The sequence below is a fragment of the Lepidochelys kempii genome, chromosome 5 (assembly GCF_965140265.1).
Source record: "Lepidochelys kempii isolate rLepKem1 chromosome 5, rLepKem1.hap2, whole genome shotgun sequence".
Taxonomy (NCBI): domain Eukaryota; kingdom Metazoa; phylum Chordata; order Testudines; family Cheloniidae; genus Lepidochelys; species Lepidochelys kempii.
The window spans coordinates 47115913-47133962 of record NC_133260.1 but is presented as its reverse complement, the minus strand read 5'-3'; the positions used below and the strand labels follow the sequence as shown (position 1 = coordinate 47133962).

The following is an 18050-nucleotide window of genomic DNA, read 5'->3' as shown; positions in this document are numbered from 1 at the left end:
CAATAAAGTGAAAGCTGATGCTCCAGCATTTAAATCTGCTATCATTGGTGATTTCCCTCTGAGCATCAGGGAAATGGGTGCACAAGGGGGGAGCCTTCAGTATAAATGTGCGTATGAGTTAGCTATCATTACCTGTTGACAATACTCTTTTGGTTGAACAGGTAGGAGATTATGCACTGGTATAATATGCTTTCTTTATGCCTGTGGTTTCAACTTGCTGTACAAATGTTTTCCTGTTGATCATACTGGATGCAGAGTAGAGCTTTCGTTTAACCCTTCACATTTATTTTCCAGATCTAATCTCTGATGTCTGAAGTACAATGTTTTGTTTTAATATCATAATCTAGCAATGTAAACCACCATTTGATTATATGGATCAAATGAATACATGTTTTTCAGTACTTATGACAGCTTCTGTTTTACAGCTGCACCAGGCTCACATGCTTGAGTTCTATATAATTCATGTACAGTACTAATGATTTTTGTTCTCTGTCCTAGAGCTGTTCCACTCCACAATATGCCTACACAGCTGGAGAATGCTATGGACACCTTGATCAAGATTTTTTCACCATTACTCAGGCAAAGAAGGGGACAAATACAAACTGAATAAAGGAGAACTCAAACAGCTCCTTACCAGTGAACTCATTGACTTCCTTTCAGTAAGAGGCAGTTTCTACAACTCTTTAAATTAAGGTTTAGTGGGTGAGGGAAATAGCTACTGAAGGATTCTGGAAGAGCATTTCCTTATACAATCAAGTCCATGATGTGACAGCATCTAAACTATACAATCAAATGACAACTGTGTTTGTGGATCCAAAGAGAAAGCACTAATATCAAGTGTCTTGTTTGATGAGTATATTAAAATGTGCACCTTTGCTTTGAACCACTCATCACAAATGATGAAAACTATGTAAGTCACTGATTATTCAGCTGTGTGTTTGAACATCAGTGCCAAATACAATCTAGAAATAGTAGAAAAAATGATTTCGTTAAATCAATTTTAACCAATTTAGTTAGAACTGAGTGTAGACCAGCTCTCAGCAAAATTGGGATCTAATACAGGTATATAGTTCTCAGGAGGCGAGAGAAAGTTTTAAGTGCAGTGAATGGAAATGACTGTGCACTCCCAAACATATGCAGACTGATTGTGATCAGCATCGGGACTGTTTCATGCTCTTTAAGGGCTTCTTCAGGCTTACAGTTGTACGGTACACGTTTCTTCACAGGTTTATTGGCAACCCTGTATGTTCCAAATATGGCTCCCTATCTGTACTGAACAGAGATATTGCTGAGAAGAGCTCTCACAGTCATTGCTGATTTGAATTTATTTATGCACATCTGTTGTGTTCTTAAATTATTCCAACTGAAATTCTTATGGAATCTGGTACATAATTGATTCCCTGTATTTTAGTAATCCTAACCGTTTTGTGGTCTTTAACAACAACAACAGGATTATTTTGAATCAATTTATGAAATTTCTTGGACTGGATTTTCTTTTTAATCCTGTCTATTGATTTATTATTATGGGAAGATTCTGCTGCCCTTACTCATATTGAGTAGGACCCGTACTTGCTAAGTGAGGTTCTACCAACCGTGACAACAGAAGGCATTATCTGGCCCTATATAAATAATGTCTTGAAATTATAAAAAGCATTTAAAAAAAACCAAAAAACCCTCACCCCAAACACTGATATAGTTGCTATCTTAAAATAAACATCATGAGCCAGCTTTTCACTCAACAGCTCCCCAAATCTGGTTGCTTCATGTAAGTGCCTATTTGTTGCTGAGCTCTATTGAAAACCTGGCCCTATGCTTTTAACACTGTTAATATTGATATGCTGACACTTTAAATGAAAATTTCACACAGCTCCTTCATTTTTAAGTTTTAGAACAGATTGAAATAATTGATACTACTTAAACTTTTAGCACATTACTGGATTGTACTATGATATACCAGAACTATACATTCAAGATGTGCACCACAGTTAAGTCATTTTCTTGTTAAACTGAGTGCAGATTCAAGACATTGAAATAGTTGAAGATACAGTACATGTAAAAAAGGAATTCTTGGATGGCTTGTGGGTTTAGTGTGGGTATGCTCAAGAAAATGAAACACACTTTATACCTGTATTATACAAATAATGTCCAGGCAGATTATATTTAGGCTTGGAAGGATAGATTTTCATCAGTACATTTTGGTAATCATCAATTTCACCATACACACACAAACCGAAGAAAAACTATTTTTCCATTGATAATAAAAAAATCTTACTGCTAGGCAAAGTAAGAAAAATGCTCTTTGAGAACTTATAAGAATTTAATTTAAGGAAGTTTCCTTGGTATATTTTGACATGCGATGTTGACAATTTGTGTTTTAACTGTTATAAAGCTTTAACTCTGAATATTAACATCTACTATCATTCAATAATTTCTGTCTGACCCTCTCCATAATATCCCATACCTGTGAACATTTAAATTGATAAACATAGAACAAAATGCTTAAAAACATAATTGTGCACAACTGAGAAAATGTAAACAGATAAAAATGGAAAAATGCTTAAAAATAAAACTGAAATCAGTCAAATTATAAAAAAATAAAAATGGAGTTCTGCCAAGCCTAACTACATTTAAGAAACATCAAACTGAAGGTCAACAAATCTGTTTGGTTTTTTTTAAAATTTCATTTTCTTTTTTTCTTTCTAGTGCCAAAAGGATCTCCAGCTGGTTGATAAGATCATGAAAGATCTGGATACCAATAAAGACAATGAAGTGGATTTTAATGAATTTGTCATTCTGGTTGCTGATTTGACTGTAGCATGCAATGACTTCTTTGAGGAACAGCTAAAGCAAAAGGAAATTGGAAATGATAAGTAAACGATCCACTGAGACACAAATGTACCTGAATCATGCTTCGTTAGCACTCATCAGCATTTTGTGACTACAAACTATGTCGTGTTAATGTTATTAAATCGTAAGGACCAGGACATCAGTTGGTGTAAAACAGCAGGACTCTGCTGACTTCAGTGGGCCCATATTGATTTTCACCACCTGAGAATCTGGCCCTAAGTATCTTCCAAGATTTATTTTCTGCTTTTTTTATATCATGTATTTGTCACTTCCCAGATGCAAGAGCTCCATATGTTAGTTCACTTGACTGAGTTTCTGAGTTTTCACCCTGCTACCCGTATTCACCCCTTTTTCATCTGCCCTGTCCCACATCTAGAGTGCTGCCCCCTCCACTGGCATGCATTCCTCCGGAAACTACAGTTTGCTGTCTGACATTTAGAGCTGGTTGAAATTTTTCAAACACAAAATTTTCCTGCAAAAATGGGTTATTTTTTAAAAAGTTTAAAAAAAAATTGAGGGGGTAGTTGGAATTTCATTTGACACAATTTTTGTATGGGAAAATTTGAAATGAAATGTAATGAAAACTGAAGTTTTGAACTGAATTTTTAATGTAATTTTGAAGTGTCCTGTTGAAAACTCTAATTTTTTGGCAGGCCAAAAAGGATGATTTTTTGGACCAGTTCTGCTCAGTTTGGGCCACCTTCTTCTCTGTTTTCATTTCTCAAGCCCTCCCTTCACTTGCACTGATAGGCTGCAATCATGCCTTCCTCCCATCCAGTCGGATAGAATGCATGGCTTCCTTCAGCTTCCCAACCTCTCCCAGCTTCACTTCTATTGTGTTCATGCCGCTCTGTTCAACCCCTTCTCTCAGCATAAAAGAGTTCATGCATAGGATAAATTATTTAAACAAATGAATAGAGGACTTTGTCAGCTGATCACTTATAGGAGGCATGGATGAGGTGGGTCTTCAGGGGAGATGTAAATGAGACCACGTGATTCTGTTTTCTTTGTGCTGCATCATTAAATGGGAGGAGTCTTTGGAGCCCTGCTACAGGAGTTATGGTGGGAGGATCTTGCCACGGGCGGACACTCTCTGTTTTTCCCCTCACAATGACTTTATATTTGCTTTTTCTTCCTTCATTGTTTTCCTTAGTCTACAATAAAAGGCATCTGGCTTGAGACTGCATGATTTGCTCTTTGTGTATGGGGGGAAAAAAGTCACTTCAGATATTGTCTGGCTGGGCATGACCTAATAATGGAGTAACTGACTTATCTCTACCTCCCCAAACCTCAAACGCCTTTCGATGGTGAATCTAACATTCATATGGTTTTTGTTACATAATATAGCATTATAATTACATAAGCCCTTATCAAAGTAGCATTCTGTAATTTAGAAGAGCATCATCTGCCATGTCTGGGGCAGTTGTCATTCCCCGAAGAAGAAATCTGTCACCACCAAATGTCTTGTCATGCAATGCTGGAGGCTGTCCAGTGGTAGCAGGAGCTGAATGTGCTGCCCCTCTTTGCAATGTGGTTAGTGATTCTCTGACTGACATTTATAGCATTCACAGAGGATTCGCTGTGGTTGAATGGCAAAAAAAAAAAAAAAAAAAAAAGTGTCTACCAATTTTTTAATTTTTTGTCTCCGGTGATTTCTTGCCCCTTCACTTACATGTCAGTCTCACTTTCAGTGAGACCACAATGACAGCAGGTACATTATTTGGAAAATCAAGGTGCAATAGTGCTTGAGGTACTGAGGGTCAGCTTGTTATCACTTTGCCTCCAGCCAAAGGGAGACTTACATATGTGTAACTGGGTGTCAGCTCCCTGACACCATCAGCCTATTAGCTACTCAAGCTCTCGCCTCTGGGGTATGCCAGCTCTTACTTTGCCTTGCAGGTTAGCAACAGGTGCTCCCCAGTCCTCAAGCCCCTTTAAAGCTTTTTCCTGTAATGTCCAGCCCTTTATCCACTGAAATTTACTCTCAGGAATACTAGGTCTGCTACTCCCATGGGAACAGTGTACATGCCAGCTTGTATGATTCAACTCAGGATCAGCTCCTTGTATCAGACCACAGTTCTCTGTGTTCTCTGAAATCATCCACTCAATGTGCAGCGGCAGTCAAAAAAATAAACAGAATGTTGGGAATCATCAGGAAAGGGATAGATGATACGACAGAAAATATCATGTTGCCTCTATATAAATCCATGGTACGTGAACATCTTGAATACTGCATGCAGATGTGGTCGCTCCATCTCAAAAAAGATGTATTGGAATTGGAAAAGGTTCAGAAAAGGGCAACAAAAATTATTAGGGGTATAGAATGGCTTCCGTATGAGGAGAGATGAATAAGACTGGGACTTTTCAGCTTGGAAAAGAGGCGAGGAAGGGGGGATATGATAGAGGTCGATAAAATCATGAGTGATATAGAGAAAGTAAATAAGGAAGTGTTATTTACTCCTTCTCATAATACAAGAACAAGGGGCCTCCAAATGAAATTAATAGGTAGCAGGTTTAAAACAAACACAAGAAAGTATTTTTTCACACAACGCAACGTCAACCTCTGGAACTCCTTGCCAGAGGGTGTTGCGAAGGCCAATACTATAACAGGGTTCAAAAGGCAGTGAGATAGGTTCATGGAGGATAGGTCCATCAATGGCTATTAGCCAGGATGGGTAGGAATGGTGTCCCTAGCCTCTGTTTGCCAGAAGCTGGGATTGGGTGACAGGGCATGGATCACTTGATGATAACCTGTTTGTTCATTCCCTTTGGGGCACCTGCCATTGGCCATTGTCAGAGGACAGAATACTGGGCTTGATGGACCTTTGGTCTGAGGCAGTATGGCCATTCTTATGTTCACAGCACTGATAGATATAATAGTGACAGTGAACAGTGATAAGTTTATTAGCAAAGATTCAAGGGATAGCAAGTAAGGATTATGGAAACAAGGGGTTATGTATAAAACAAAATCATAGCATGCTTTCTAGAGATTAACCTTAACTAAGTAGGCTAACCTTCCCTCTAAAGAAGTTTCTCTCCCCCAGAATATCCTTTGCAGTGTTTCAACCACCGTTGGTTGTGATCCTGTTTTCATGAATGTAATTGTACTGCCTGACTACTTTCAAGGTGCAGAGTAAGGAGGTATCTTCTTTGCTTTCTCCTTATACTCCCCAAAGTTCACTGTCAATACCCAGAGTCAAGACAACCCCCTGTAATTTATTCTACAGTGTGTTGCCTTCCCATTGATTTCACATGCACCCGTTGTCATCATATGTAAATGAGGGTTCCATTGTGTTGGCTTACAATGCTTAATTTACATTCCAACAGAGTGATAGGTGAATAAACATCTTTTATCTGGCAGAAAAACTTATTTGCCAACCCTGCCTTGATACAAACGTTAGGAACACATTTTCAGCATACATACATAATTCCTTGCATGTATCTGCACATGCATTTCACAGTGCTGTTAATGATCAGTATGATCCTGGCTTTCATTTAAGACCTCGCACAATATTCTTTAATGAACTGGAATGTACATACATACATCAGTATATTCTTGTAACCCCCTGGCCAGTTGGCATTGAAGGGTTCTCAGGCTTATACAAAATACCTCTGCTATGGTCACTTCTGGGTTCTCCAGAACATTACTGGTCCCCCTAGTCCTTCCCCTTTCTCCAGTGAGGAGCTCAGTGTAAATCTTTAGACCAGGTCACACGGAACTTAACTATTTCCTGGGTCAAGTAATATTAACCAGAAGCTAGTATGGTAAACCCAGGATAAACAGCTACAAAAGGGGGGTAGTAAGTAGTCCCAGGGGATTAAAAGGCCCCTCCCTATCCACTGAGGAGAGAGAACCATGGGGCAATAAGGTTCAGCTGGAAAAGGGGTTGCTAGGGAACCAATTACGTTCAGCTGACTCCAACTACTTGGGACCTTTTTAAACCCTCCCCTGGGTGGTAGGAGGGAGAGAGTGAGGGGAGCAGGAAAGTTGTCAGTAGACTGTTTGCAGCAAGACACCAGACCCTCCCAGTAGGGAGGCTGCACTCGCTCCCCAGAAGGGAAGGAAAACAAGCACAAGGGACTGACTGAGGAGAGGAGTAGCAGGACCCTGTGCCACCTATAAGGATTTGCCTTGCCCCAAACCTGAGTCTTCAAGGCTAAAAAGGACTGAGCCGAACAAGGTATTCTGCCACACTAGTTTATCCACTACCAGTTTTAACTAGGAGGCCTTTGAAAGAAATCCTCAAAGCTGGGAAAGCTCACAAACCCACTGCCATTCTCTAATTAGATACTGAAAAAGAAGCAAACTGGACTCTGATGAGAATTATGCCATGTCACACTTAGCCATGATGTGAACCTACTGCTACTGGGAGATGGCAGTCATGATGGAGCCAGTCAATGAAATAATCTAATGATCAGAATTTACAAGGGGATCAGCGTAGCATGAACTTCTTGTGAACGGGGCTGTATTGCACATGAATGGCGTGTGATTCAGAGAATGATTCAAATCATATTTATTCCAGATTAGAGACAACAAATGCTGGATAAACCCTGTAAATCACTAGAGGGTTCTTATTGCAAAGACAACTGTCAAGCTCTATCAACTTTTAAAAGAGCCCTTTTCTGAGCTCAGTCTTAAGAGCAAACAGACAGGGGAGAAAAAATCCCGAAGCATGTTCAGTACCAGAAAACAAAATAGCATAGCACACCTCAGGAGGGATTTAAGCCACCTTTGCCACCCCTAACCCTGGGCTAACTGTGTTCTGGTCCAGTCCCCAGGTGTATATTTATATCAGCTATCAATCCCCACCAAGGGACCATTAGGGCATCTGGGGGATTGCTAGAGAGCAGGGAAGCCTCAGCTATGCTCCCTGTCTCTGGCCATAACTCCTATGCAAGCTGCAGAGAGAGGAGTGGCATGGTAGCCATTATGCTGGCCATAATGTTGGATGAGAGATCCTTCCATGGCCAGCTATGTCGGCCTTAGGTGATGCTGGCACAGTGACATATACGCGGGGTGGGGGAATCTGGGTTGATAGCTGCACACATTCACTATCTCTCTCTCAAAAAGGAAGGTTAAAATCCTTACTTCTTTGCTTTGGACATGACAGCACTATGCTTTCTATTGGTGAGACCAGTCAGAGAGAGTGCTCTTAAGACTGAAGATATATCTTTCGAAGTTAATTAAATTTGTCCTAAGTTCAAGAATTGAGAGACCTTTTTTTTTAATTGAAAAGACAACGTGCTACATGTGTTTTTCCAAAGTCAGCTCTAGTGAAGACCCCTAATTAACACAAACTAAAAAGATGCCTTTTATCAGAGTCTATCTAGAACATGAATAGAAAAGACCTGTTTATAGTCTAACATTTTTATAGTTACATTTGAGGCCGATAAAATTTTACAGCGATGTCAAGCAAGCTCCTTCCTAGCTATTGTGAGGTTCTTTTTGTATTACACATACATAACAGATGTTTAGAAGACAAATTGCATTGTCTTGAAACCTCCAGACAGTGACATTTACCTTTATTTCAGTTCCAATGACACTTTAAGTACCAGTCAGGGAAATAATTGGATTCATGCATCCTGAAGTGCTACAAATCTGTGTAAATAACCTTTTAACATCCTCAGATACTATATCCAACCAGAGATCTCAATAAGCTGCTTGATGACATCAGTGTAACGATGACTATTTTGAAATGGAGCAGTCCCTTCAGGCACTGATTTACCCAGTAAATCCATCATAAGGCAACAACACCTCCTTTATTCTGTTGCTGCTTGGAGGTATCAAATGGCTCAGGAGTTATTAGTGTTCAAGGTTAACTGGAATAACCATCATTCTACAACAACTTTCAGCCATAAACAAGAGCAGCCTGGTGCTGTAGGGGGAAGAAGTAATGAGCTGTTAAAGAGACCATGACAGATTTTTCCTATTGACAATTTCCAGTAGATAGAATTCATAGTAATTTCATTCCATCAAGTAATTAAAGAAATAGTTGAAAATTAATACATGGGATCATTTTACTATTGCAGACATGCAGCTGCTGCAACACTCGTTCAAGGGACATCTTCTACACAACGTAGGAGATACCATGCTATGAAACGAATTTATTATGCAAGTGAGAATAAATGCTACAGTGACTTAGTATTGATTACAGCGTGTGTTTAGGATTCATTTGATCAATTTTTTCATGCTCAAGAAATGTGAGTTGAAACATCATCAGGCCTTTAAATATTTTCATTAGCGATATTATGTAGGTAGGGGAGCCATGCTGCACTTCATTTCAGGCTAGCCTCTGATACTTTTACTCCTACTGAGGAGCACCTTACTCCACGAGTGATACCATTCATTTCAATGAGAACGTTCGTGGAGCACCCCGCAGTGTGACAGGATCAGAATCTGGCCCTTCAGTACTTGCGTTTTTGTATATAATGCTGTTGTATCACACTTGTTCATGTCACATGGTCATTTGTCCTAAATACAGATCTGTTTCCAAAGCGCCTTCTAGAAAAGAGGACTGAATAGGCAACTTCAAGTTTTTCTTTCTCCCCTAGGAACCTGAAGCTGCTCTGAGTTGCTGCAGGGGGGATTATCAGCCACAGAGATGTCATAAAGCCACTTTTGTCTCCTCCTACCTCCCTGCCCAGTTCTGCTTTAAGTGCAGCTTGGCTTGACCAGAAAAACTGAGCCTCTGGGTATAGTCGCTCTCTCAGTATGTTACTTCACCCTTCCAATGTTTAAACTATTGTACAGATATATAAGCAGAGAAGCAAATATTTGGGGAAACACATGTTGGTATTTCTCTCTGCAGGTAATAATAATAGTGATCACAGCATGCAAAATCCATTGTTTTAAAATGTTCTTATTTCAAAGTCAAACATTTCCTCCAAAGGCAAAGGAACTATTCCTCACTCAGGGCTACTTGTTTGCTAAGTGGTGCCTCTGCAGCTACCAAAGAGCCTGAAAACAGCAGAATGGGTGTAGTTCTGCTGTGCAAGGTGTGTGGGGGAAGGATGTGGGCAGCCACTGAATTGGGTTTACAGTTTCATGCACCACAAAGCCCGCCTAGTGGAGGATCCAATCATGTGAGCATGAAGCTGCGGTTGGAACTAGACTGTGGATAGAATGGAAGAGGGGGATGTCCAGCTCATTTGTAGCTATACAGATCCACCTTCACCATCTCAACCAACGTAAAAGGCACTTCTCCATTGCAGACTATGGCAGTCCCTATGCTGCAGTACCAACAAAAGAGAAACCTGGCGGAGGAGGAATCTCTTTTCTCTGGTCATAGAGGAAGTCTCCCGCATGCAGCATGTATCGTCAAGTTGAGATGTGGTCCGTTCCCAGGTAGGGTTGCCAGTTGTCCAGGTTTTCCCAGGTTCGTCTCTTTTTCGAGGTAGCTGTAAGGGTGCTCAGGACATACTGCCAGATGTCAATTTCATCCCAGATGTCCTGGGGGTTTTTTCCTCAGAGGTGGCAACCCTTGTCTCAAGGTCATTACCTAGCAGGAGTCGCTCAGCTCCTCAAAGATTTAGGCCCGAAGATGACGGCTGAAAGATCGGCCACAAACCTGAATCTGCAATCAGATCCATGTACATCAAGGTTCTTGACAGACAGAAAGATTTGTTACACGGTGATGTGGCATCATATGCCTGTCTTAACAACATTTTTGATTGACAGTTTAATAATTAATTAATTCTTCCTTACAAAGATAATTAAGTCTGTTGCACAGTAGTATATTGTCTGGCAGAAAAATCAGTAACAGTGTCAACTTTATCTTGCTTCTGTCACATGATACGTAATGAGAGAAAATCTTTTGTTTATTATCCGGTCATTTATTTTCTAAACTAGCTCACTCTGGAGCCTCTCCTAAGAGTTACAGTATCTCAGGCTATGTGGACTGGATAGCAACCTGGGTAGTGCACAAAGCATATTGAATTGAATAAGTTAAGAAAAGGTCACTTTCTTGAGAGACACAATTCAGCCCTAGCAGGCGCAACTGCCCGTGAAGTTAGCTGGAGCTGTACCTGTTTATGACAGGGCTGAATTTAGCTCTAGCAACTAGATCCTCAGCCGGTGTAAAACTGCACAGCTCCACTGAAGTCAAAGGAGCTACGCCATTTAATATCTGCTGAGGATATGGCCCAAGGACTTTAACCTTGTTTAAATTATAAATTGTGCTTCCACTTGCTGGAAGGATTTCAGTTCAAGCTATTCATAATACAACTATCAAATACACATCTCTAAAACCCTTCATCTAAACTACCAATGTTAAACTATAAAACAATTTTATGACACAGGAGACACATTATGTAGAAATGCAGCATAAGGACTTGCCAGGGGAAAATGCTGATTAAGACAGATCTCAGGGAATATGGAAGAAGGACCTGCCCTGAGGTGTGCCAAGTAAGAGCATATCTCAGGAAGTACTGGAAAAGGGCAAGTGCCTGAGAATGCTGAATGAGGGCCTGCATTATGCAGCTCCAGATGAGGACATTTGTGACTCTCTATATTTTCTGTGGACGTTCATGAGTGATATTTTTTTGGTTTGTTTTAGTTTCAAGAAGTTTTTGTATGGCCAGCTGGACATGTCTTTGATTTCCCACCTTCTGTTTATAAACATTTCAGGCAGGGAGCAGAAACAATATAATGTGACCAGTGACCTGCTATAAATAACAGATCGCGATCAGCGCATCAGGCATGGTCAAACCAGATAGCTGGCAAACAATCTGAAATATGTTTACATGAAGTATGCCAACAATTTTGTTCAAATGTATTCAGCATATAATTCTGATCAGAATGCTCACTATAATACCAGGAAAAACAGAAAAAGAATCTAGGGAATGTGGAAGGAGAAGAAAAGGCATCTAGGAGAAAGTAAACAGCGCAGCAAAGATCTTAGGTATTCAGTATGTCACTCATGAGAGATTTTCCATATCTTATCTGTCTGAATGTAGACTGAGTGCTTGATTAAATCTGTCCTTGCTCTACATTTATCTAATGCACCCATCACCATAGTATCTAGCACCACTGGTAGCAAATCCCATTTTTTGCCTTTCAAAAAAATCTGAGTCACAAAGACTCAAGCCAATTCCCATCGGGACAACAGGTGTTTCAGTTGAGAAATTATCAGTCTTTGAAACAATACAAAAAGGAAGAAAAAACCCATCTTCTTGACATGCCTTGGCTGAAATGTCTTTGCTGTGGCACGGCATGAGCTCAAGACACTGAATGTGGAGCCAAGTCAACAATCATTTTCAAATGGAAAATGAACCTGGTTTTGGTTGGGCGACACTTTTAGTCACAGGTCACAAATACCACATAAATACTTGCATGTGCTGATTATTGGTTATTTAATGTAGGCACGTACCCCATGCCCTAGTGCTGCGATGTGCAGAATGACCTGATGCAAGATACAACAGCAGGAAGCCTCCAAGCAAGTGCAACTGCAATGATGCTGACAATGCTTGTGGACTATCGCAAATACTTTTGCGTGCAGACACAAGCATGGCAGGTGCATGCCAAGCCAACATTCTCTAGTGTAGATGAGGCTTAAATTACTCCCATGCCAGGGCATTCTTTCTGAGAAACTTTGAAATCTCCTGCAGAGAGTCTAGAAGGGACAGGCCCACATTAAAAATTAAACAACTTCAGTAGAACTGAGCGAGGCTGCAGGCAGGCACCTTTCTAATCTGAAGTTGGAACAGTGAGATACGCCTTCTTCAATTACTCCATTCATACAGCTACAATCGCTGTATGTTTTCCATCAGCCTGGGTACATTTAGCCCCAGATGAAAAAATTTCATTAACTCCCACTTCTCACTTCCGACTGCTTTGTGCAGACTTTGGGTTGAGTCATGGATGGTGATAATCATTAAAGCAGAGCTGGCAGTGATAGTTTCCTAAGGGTAATCTCAGTTTTTGAATATAATGTTTGCCTGAGTCTTTGTAACCTGTTAAACTGAGACCTTCAGTCTTCTCTCTTATTCAGTGCCAAAAATAGTGTTAATGCAACACTTGCCATCTAGCCTGTGTTAGGTCATTAGTATATAAATCATGTACATTTGACATTTCTTTAATCTCCCTTCATGACAAATCACACATCCCTTATGTCACACTGTCCACTGTTAACAAGAAGTTCTCGATTTTCCCTTATATAAAGTTTTTTATTTTTGAAGGAAATGTAGATACAAAAAGTAAGAGACAGTTTGACTATGATCAGAAAACGGAAGAACATTCTATTAAGACTTTTATTTGGGGACAGACTTGTCTATAAAGTTATCAAGTTTTAGAAAGGAACATTTTAAATATATTCATTAATTGGTTTAATAAAAGTGCTGCTGATGGTCCCATTTGAAGTCAATGGCAAAACTCTCATTGATTTCAAAGAAAGCGATCATGGGCTTACTATGTTAAAGCATACAGTGTTAGGAAACCTCTCTAATACCTAGATAAAAAGTTCTGAGTGCAGGACCAAGCATGATCCTTAACTCTGCAGTTTATTGCTTTGTAGAGTTCATAGCTTTGTAGGTTTCATTCAGTGTCTTAATGCTGCTACTTTTTATGTGTGAAGGTAGGTGAATACACCTATCTTACTTTCAAAATGTACATAGGCCAAATGTATTAGGCCAAATTCTGCCTCCTTTATTCACATTGAGTTGTACCTTACTACTTGAGCAGTTCCATAGAAATCACTATTCTTCATGATGCAACCATGCCTATGATGATTTAGCCTTTTGTTCATTGCAAAAAAAAAAAAATCAGGGAACCCCTCCACACAATTTAGTTTCTGATAAGGCCTTGCCATGCAGCCAACTACCTTGGGTGGTGACTCCTATTATTTTCAGATACCTTATTCCATAAAGGGATTTAATTGAGCCTTCCATTTAGTCTGAATGAAAGATGCTTAGAACACTCATTGGCTTTAATCTGGTCTATAATCATCTATAGATCAAAGAGCTGCTTGATGGCACCTTCTAGCATAACTCGTACAAATAAATTGTTGGTGCTTCCAGGGTTCCTTTAAGTATCATACATTCCTAAAATACTTGCTTAACTGCTACATTTGAAAGGTTACCAAAAATGTTCCCTGTCTTTCCACTTCAGAGTAAGGCCTTGTCTACACTACAGTTTTGTTGACAAAAGTCAGGTTTCATTGACAAAACAGTGGAGGCATACACACAACAGTGCTCCTCCTGCTGATTTAACTCCAGCTATGCTGACATAATAAAATCACCTCAATGAGCAGCATAGAGCTCTTTGCAACAAGGTTCGAGTGACACAGTCTCAGTGCAGACACTGTTCTTGCTTTTGTGACTCTAAGTGACCTTCTGTCATAAATATAAAGGGAAGGGTAAACCCCTTTGAAATCCCTCCTGGCCAGGGGAAAGCTCCTCTCACCTGTAAAGGGTTAAGAAGCTAAAGGTAACCTCGCTGGCACCTGACCAAAATGACCAATGAGGAGACAAGATACTTTCAAAAGCTGGGAGGAGGGAGAGAAACAAAAGGGTCTGTGTGTCTGTCTATATGCTGGTTTCTGCCGGGGATAGACCAGGAATGGAGTCTTAGAACTTTTAGTAAGTAATCTAGCTAGGTATGTGTTAGATTATGATTTCTTTAAATGGCTGAGAAAAGAATTGTGCTGAATAGAATAACTATTTCTCTCTGTGTATCTTTTTTTGTAACTTAAGGTTTTGCCTAGAGGGGTTCTCTATGTTTTTGAATCTAATTACCCTGTAAGATATCTACCATCCTGATTTTACAGGGGGGATTTCTTTATTTCTATTTACTTCTATTTTTATTAAAAGTCTTCTTGTAAGAAAACTGAATGCTTTTTCATTGTTCTCAGATCCAAGGGTTTGGGTCTGTGGTCACCTATGCAAATTGGTGAGGCTTTTTATCCAACATTTCCCAGGAAAGGGGGGGTGCAAGTGTTGGGAGGATTGTTCATTGTTCTTAAGATCCAAGGGTCTGGGTCTGTAGTCACCAAGGCAAATTGGTGAGGCTTTTTACCAAACCTTGTCCAGGAAGTGGGGTGCAAGGTTTTGGGAAGTATTTTTCGGGGGGAAAAACGCGTCCAAACAGCTCTTCCCCAGTAACCAGTATTAGTTTGGTGGTGGTAGCGGCCAATCCAAGGACAATGGGTGGAATATTTTGTACCTTGGGGAAGTTTTGACCTAAGCTGGTAAAGATAAGCTTAGGAGGTTTTTCATGCAGGTCCCCACATCTGTACCCTAGAGTTCAGAGTGGTGGAGGAACCTTGACACCTCCCACAATGCCCATCATGACCACTCTGGTAAGCAGTTTCTACTCTGCTGCCCTGCAGCCAGGTACACAGGCATGCACTCTTCCCTCTTTAAAGCCCTGGGAATTTTTGCAATTTCACTGTTTGCTCAACATGGACAACTCAAATTGCATCTTCCCAGCTGACCATGCCGGCTTTCTGCAGCAAATGCGCTCCTGCCTGAAGTACACCAGAGTTGCTGGTTCTGTTGAGTCTGTGGGAAGAGGAGGCTGTGTAGTCACAAATTCTGATCCATCTGAAGGAACTTTGGCACCTACAAGCAGACAGCTTGTGGCATGGATGAGAAGGGGCTCAAAAGGGACATGCAGCAGTGCTATGCTAAGATCAAGGATCTGAAACAGGCATACCAGAAGGCAAAGGAGGCTGACAGTCACTCTGGTGCGACACCAAAAACATGCTGCTTTTACAAGAAGCTGCACACCATCCTCGGCAGTGACCCCACCTCCACCGCCAAGAGCCTCATGGATACTTCTGGGTGACTGGAGGCAACAGCCTGTGGAGTCAACCTTGAGGATAAAGTGGTGGACGAGGAGGTTGAGTTGGAGGAAGATGTGAGACAGGCGACAGGCTCATCTGGTGACATGAGCCAAGAACTCTTTTTGACTCTGGAAAGGTCTAGCCAGTCCCAGCAGTCCAGGTCTGGCGTGCCGAAAGCAGAAAGAGGAGCTCCAGTAAGTACTCATTTTGCTTTGATATGCATAGTTACATGAGGTAGAGATGTCCTTTATTTTGTTACATGGTGCATGTGGGAGAAGGGATTGAAATTAACACTAGGCACTGTTTGCATCTGCTTCACATTCCCTTGTGCAGCTACCGAGTGGGGGCCCTGCAGAAAAGTTTGTTAATGCACACCATGATCACCCAGGAATCCTCCATAGAGATCTCTAGGAAACTTTCCTGCAGATACTGTGCAATTCTCTGCCGAAGGTTCCTTGGCAGAACTGCTTTGTTTCTTCCTCCATTGTAGGAAACTTTGCTGCACCAATCGGCAATTACTTCTGCAGGAACCAAAGCAGCACATAGCGAGCAGCATACAGACTCGGTCTGAAGCTGCACGCATGCAGGAGATGCACCCTTGCATCTTCGGTTCCTTCAGAAGCGTGATTTCAGCTTTGATCACCCCGGCCTGTGGGAAACTGTGCCAGTATTCAGAATTGTGTCCCAAAGCGCTTGTACTGATCCCTGTCTGAAACCACCCAGACTCTTTGCACCATCCCCATGCCCCGCCGGGTCGAGCTCACCATGTTTAGTGCCCTGGCCATGCTGTGTGCTTGCCAAGGGAAAGTGACAAAGAAGTGTATGTAACTTTTATGATTCAAGACTGTGAGTGCACACACAATATTGACTCTGTGTATTGTTTCTTTTGCTTTGGCAGATGTGCCCTTGAGGGCCAGCACCTACACACCAGTGGAGTGCCTCTGTCAGATAATGAGGCGAACAAGGAGGAGTAAGGAGGACATGTTTTGCAAAGTGCTGCAATAGTCAGATCAGGTTCATAGGGAGTGCAGAGCATGGATAGAGACAATACATGAAAAACTAGAAATAGATAACCAGGAGAGGAGACGGGCAGGAGCAGACAATAGAGGGGCAGGAGTGGATGATAAAGCTCATGGAGAGCCAAACAGATGCTCGGGTCCCTGATTCCGCTGCAGGGAGAATACATGCAGCCCATACAGAACTGCCAACTTTATCCTCCCTAAACTCCCCACCCCCCCATTCCTCTCATGTTCCCAGCCCATTGCAGTACCCCTTATACTCCACCCCTAGTGACATTTTCCATAACGACAGCTGGACTTACACACAGCTCTGAGAGCCTCACTTCAGAGAATGCTGCTCACTGGCGCGTCCCTTGTAAGAAATGTTAATCTGTGTATTGCTGTTTAATAAAAATTTAGTCTTACAAAGACAGTGATTCTTTATTTGTGACATACACAGAGTGGTTGCAACAGAAATTTACTCCCACCGCCCGGGCCCTGCTGCCAGGGACAGGAGCCAAGCGAGCTTCTCCTTCTCCCTTGTGCATGCTTGGCCCCTGTCCCCAGCAGTAGGGCCTGGGCAGGGAGCAGGCAGCCGTTGCCTCCCAGCCAAGCTCTCTCAGGCTGAAGCAATTCCATCCCACTCCCCGCCCAGCTGCCAAGGAGAGCAGCTGAACAGACAGGGTTGGAGGCGCAGGGAGAGAAGGACAGAGTCCGCCCCTAACCCCCAGCAGGGGAGAGTGTGGCAGCTCCGGGCTGGGCACAGGGCAGGGCGGGGGGGTCATTGGGCAGAGGAGACATGTAGGGCTGTCACATGTCCTCCTCTTTAGATCGTGATTCTCCCAGAATGGGGAGGCACGAGTTGTCTATGACAGAGGCAGTTGAAAAACTCATTAAATATAGTCAGAAGCCCTTGGAATTATGGGATGGATAAAACTACATTATGGGATCTGGCCTTCATGATGCACCACGATCCATTCCCAGATCTCCTACTGGGAGAAGGTGATGATTTGCACAGTGGGATAGCTACCCATTGTGCACTACTCTCTCTGTCAGCACTAGAGCACCAACTGTGGACACGCTCCGTTGGCACAAGCGATGTAATTACAGCGGTTTATGATCATCGACATAACTTAAGTCAACTTAACTCTGTAGTGTAGATGTGGCCAAATGCTATTAATGTGTTATCGACATGCGTTCTCTCTACTCAAAGAGAAAATGTAGGAAGATAATTCATTTAGTCATTTGACGTAGAAAACTCTGCTTATGTGAATTCAGAGCAGAAGAGGTGGAGGAAAAGAAAATAAGGCCAGATTTACACTACAGACCTATATTGGTATAAATATGTCATTCAAGGGTATGAAAAATCCACACCCCCTGAGCAATGTAGTTATACCAACCTAGCCCCGCATGTAGAGAGCTTCTT

The 18050-nt window shown here is 41.6% G+C and overlaps 1 protein-coding gene across 1 annotated transcript; it reads left to right on the top strand.

Annotated features, from left to right (window-relative positions):
* The first annotated feature begins 362 nt into the window (after nucleotides 1-362).
* Nucleotides 363-3398, top strand: S100Z (S100 calcium binding protein Z). Its single transcript, XM_073346201.1, is given in 3 exon segments — nucleotides 363-562; nucleotides 564-659; nucleotides 2704-3398. Coding segments are annotated over 3 exon segments (354 nt in total). The 5' UTR covers nucleotides 363-475; the 3' UTR covers nucleotides 2875-3398.
* The last annotated feature ends 14652 nt before the right edge of the window (nucleotides 3399-18050 follow it).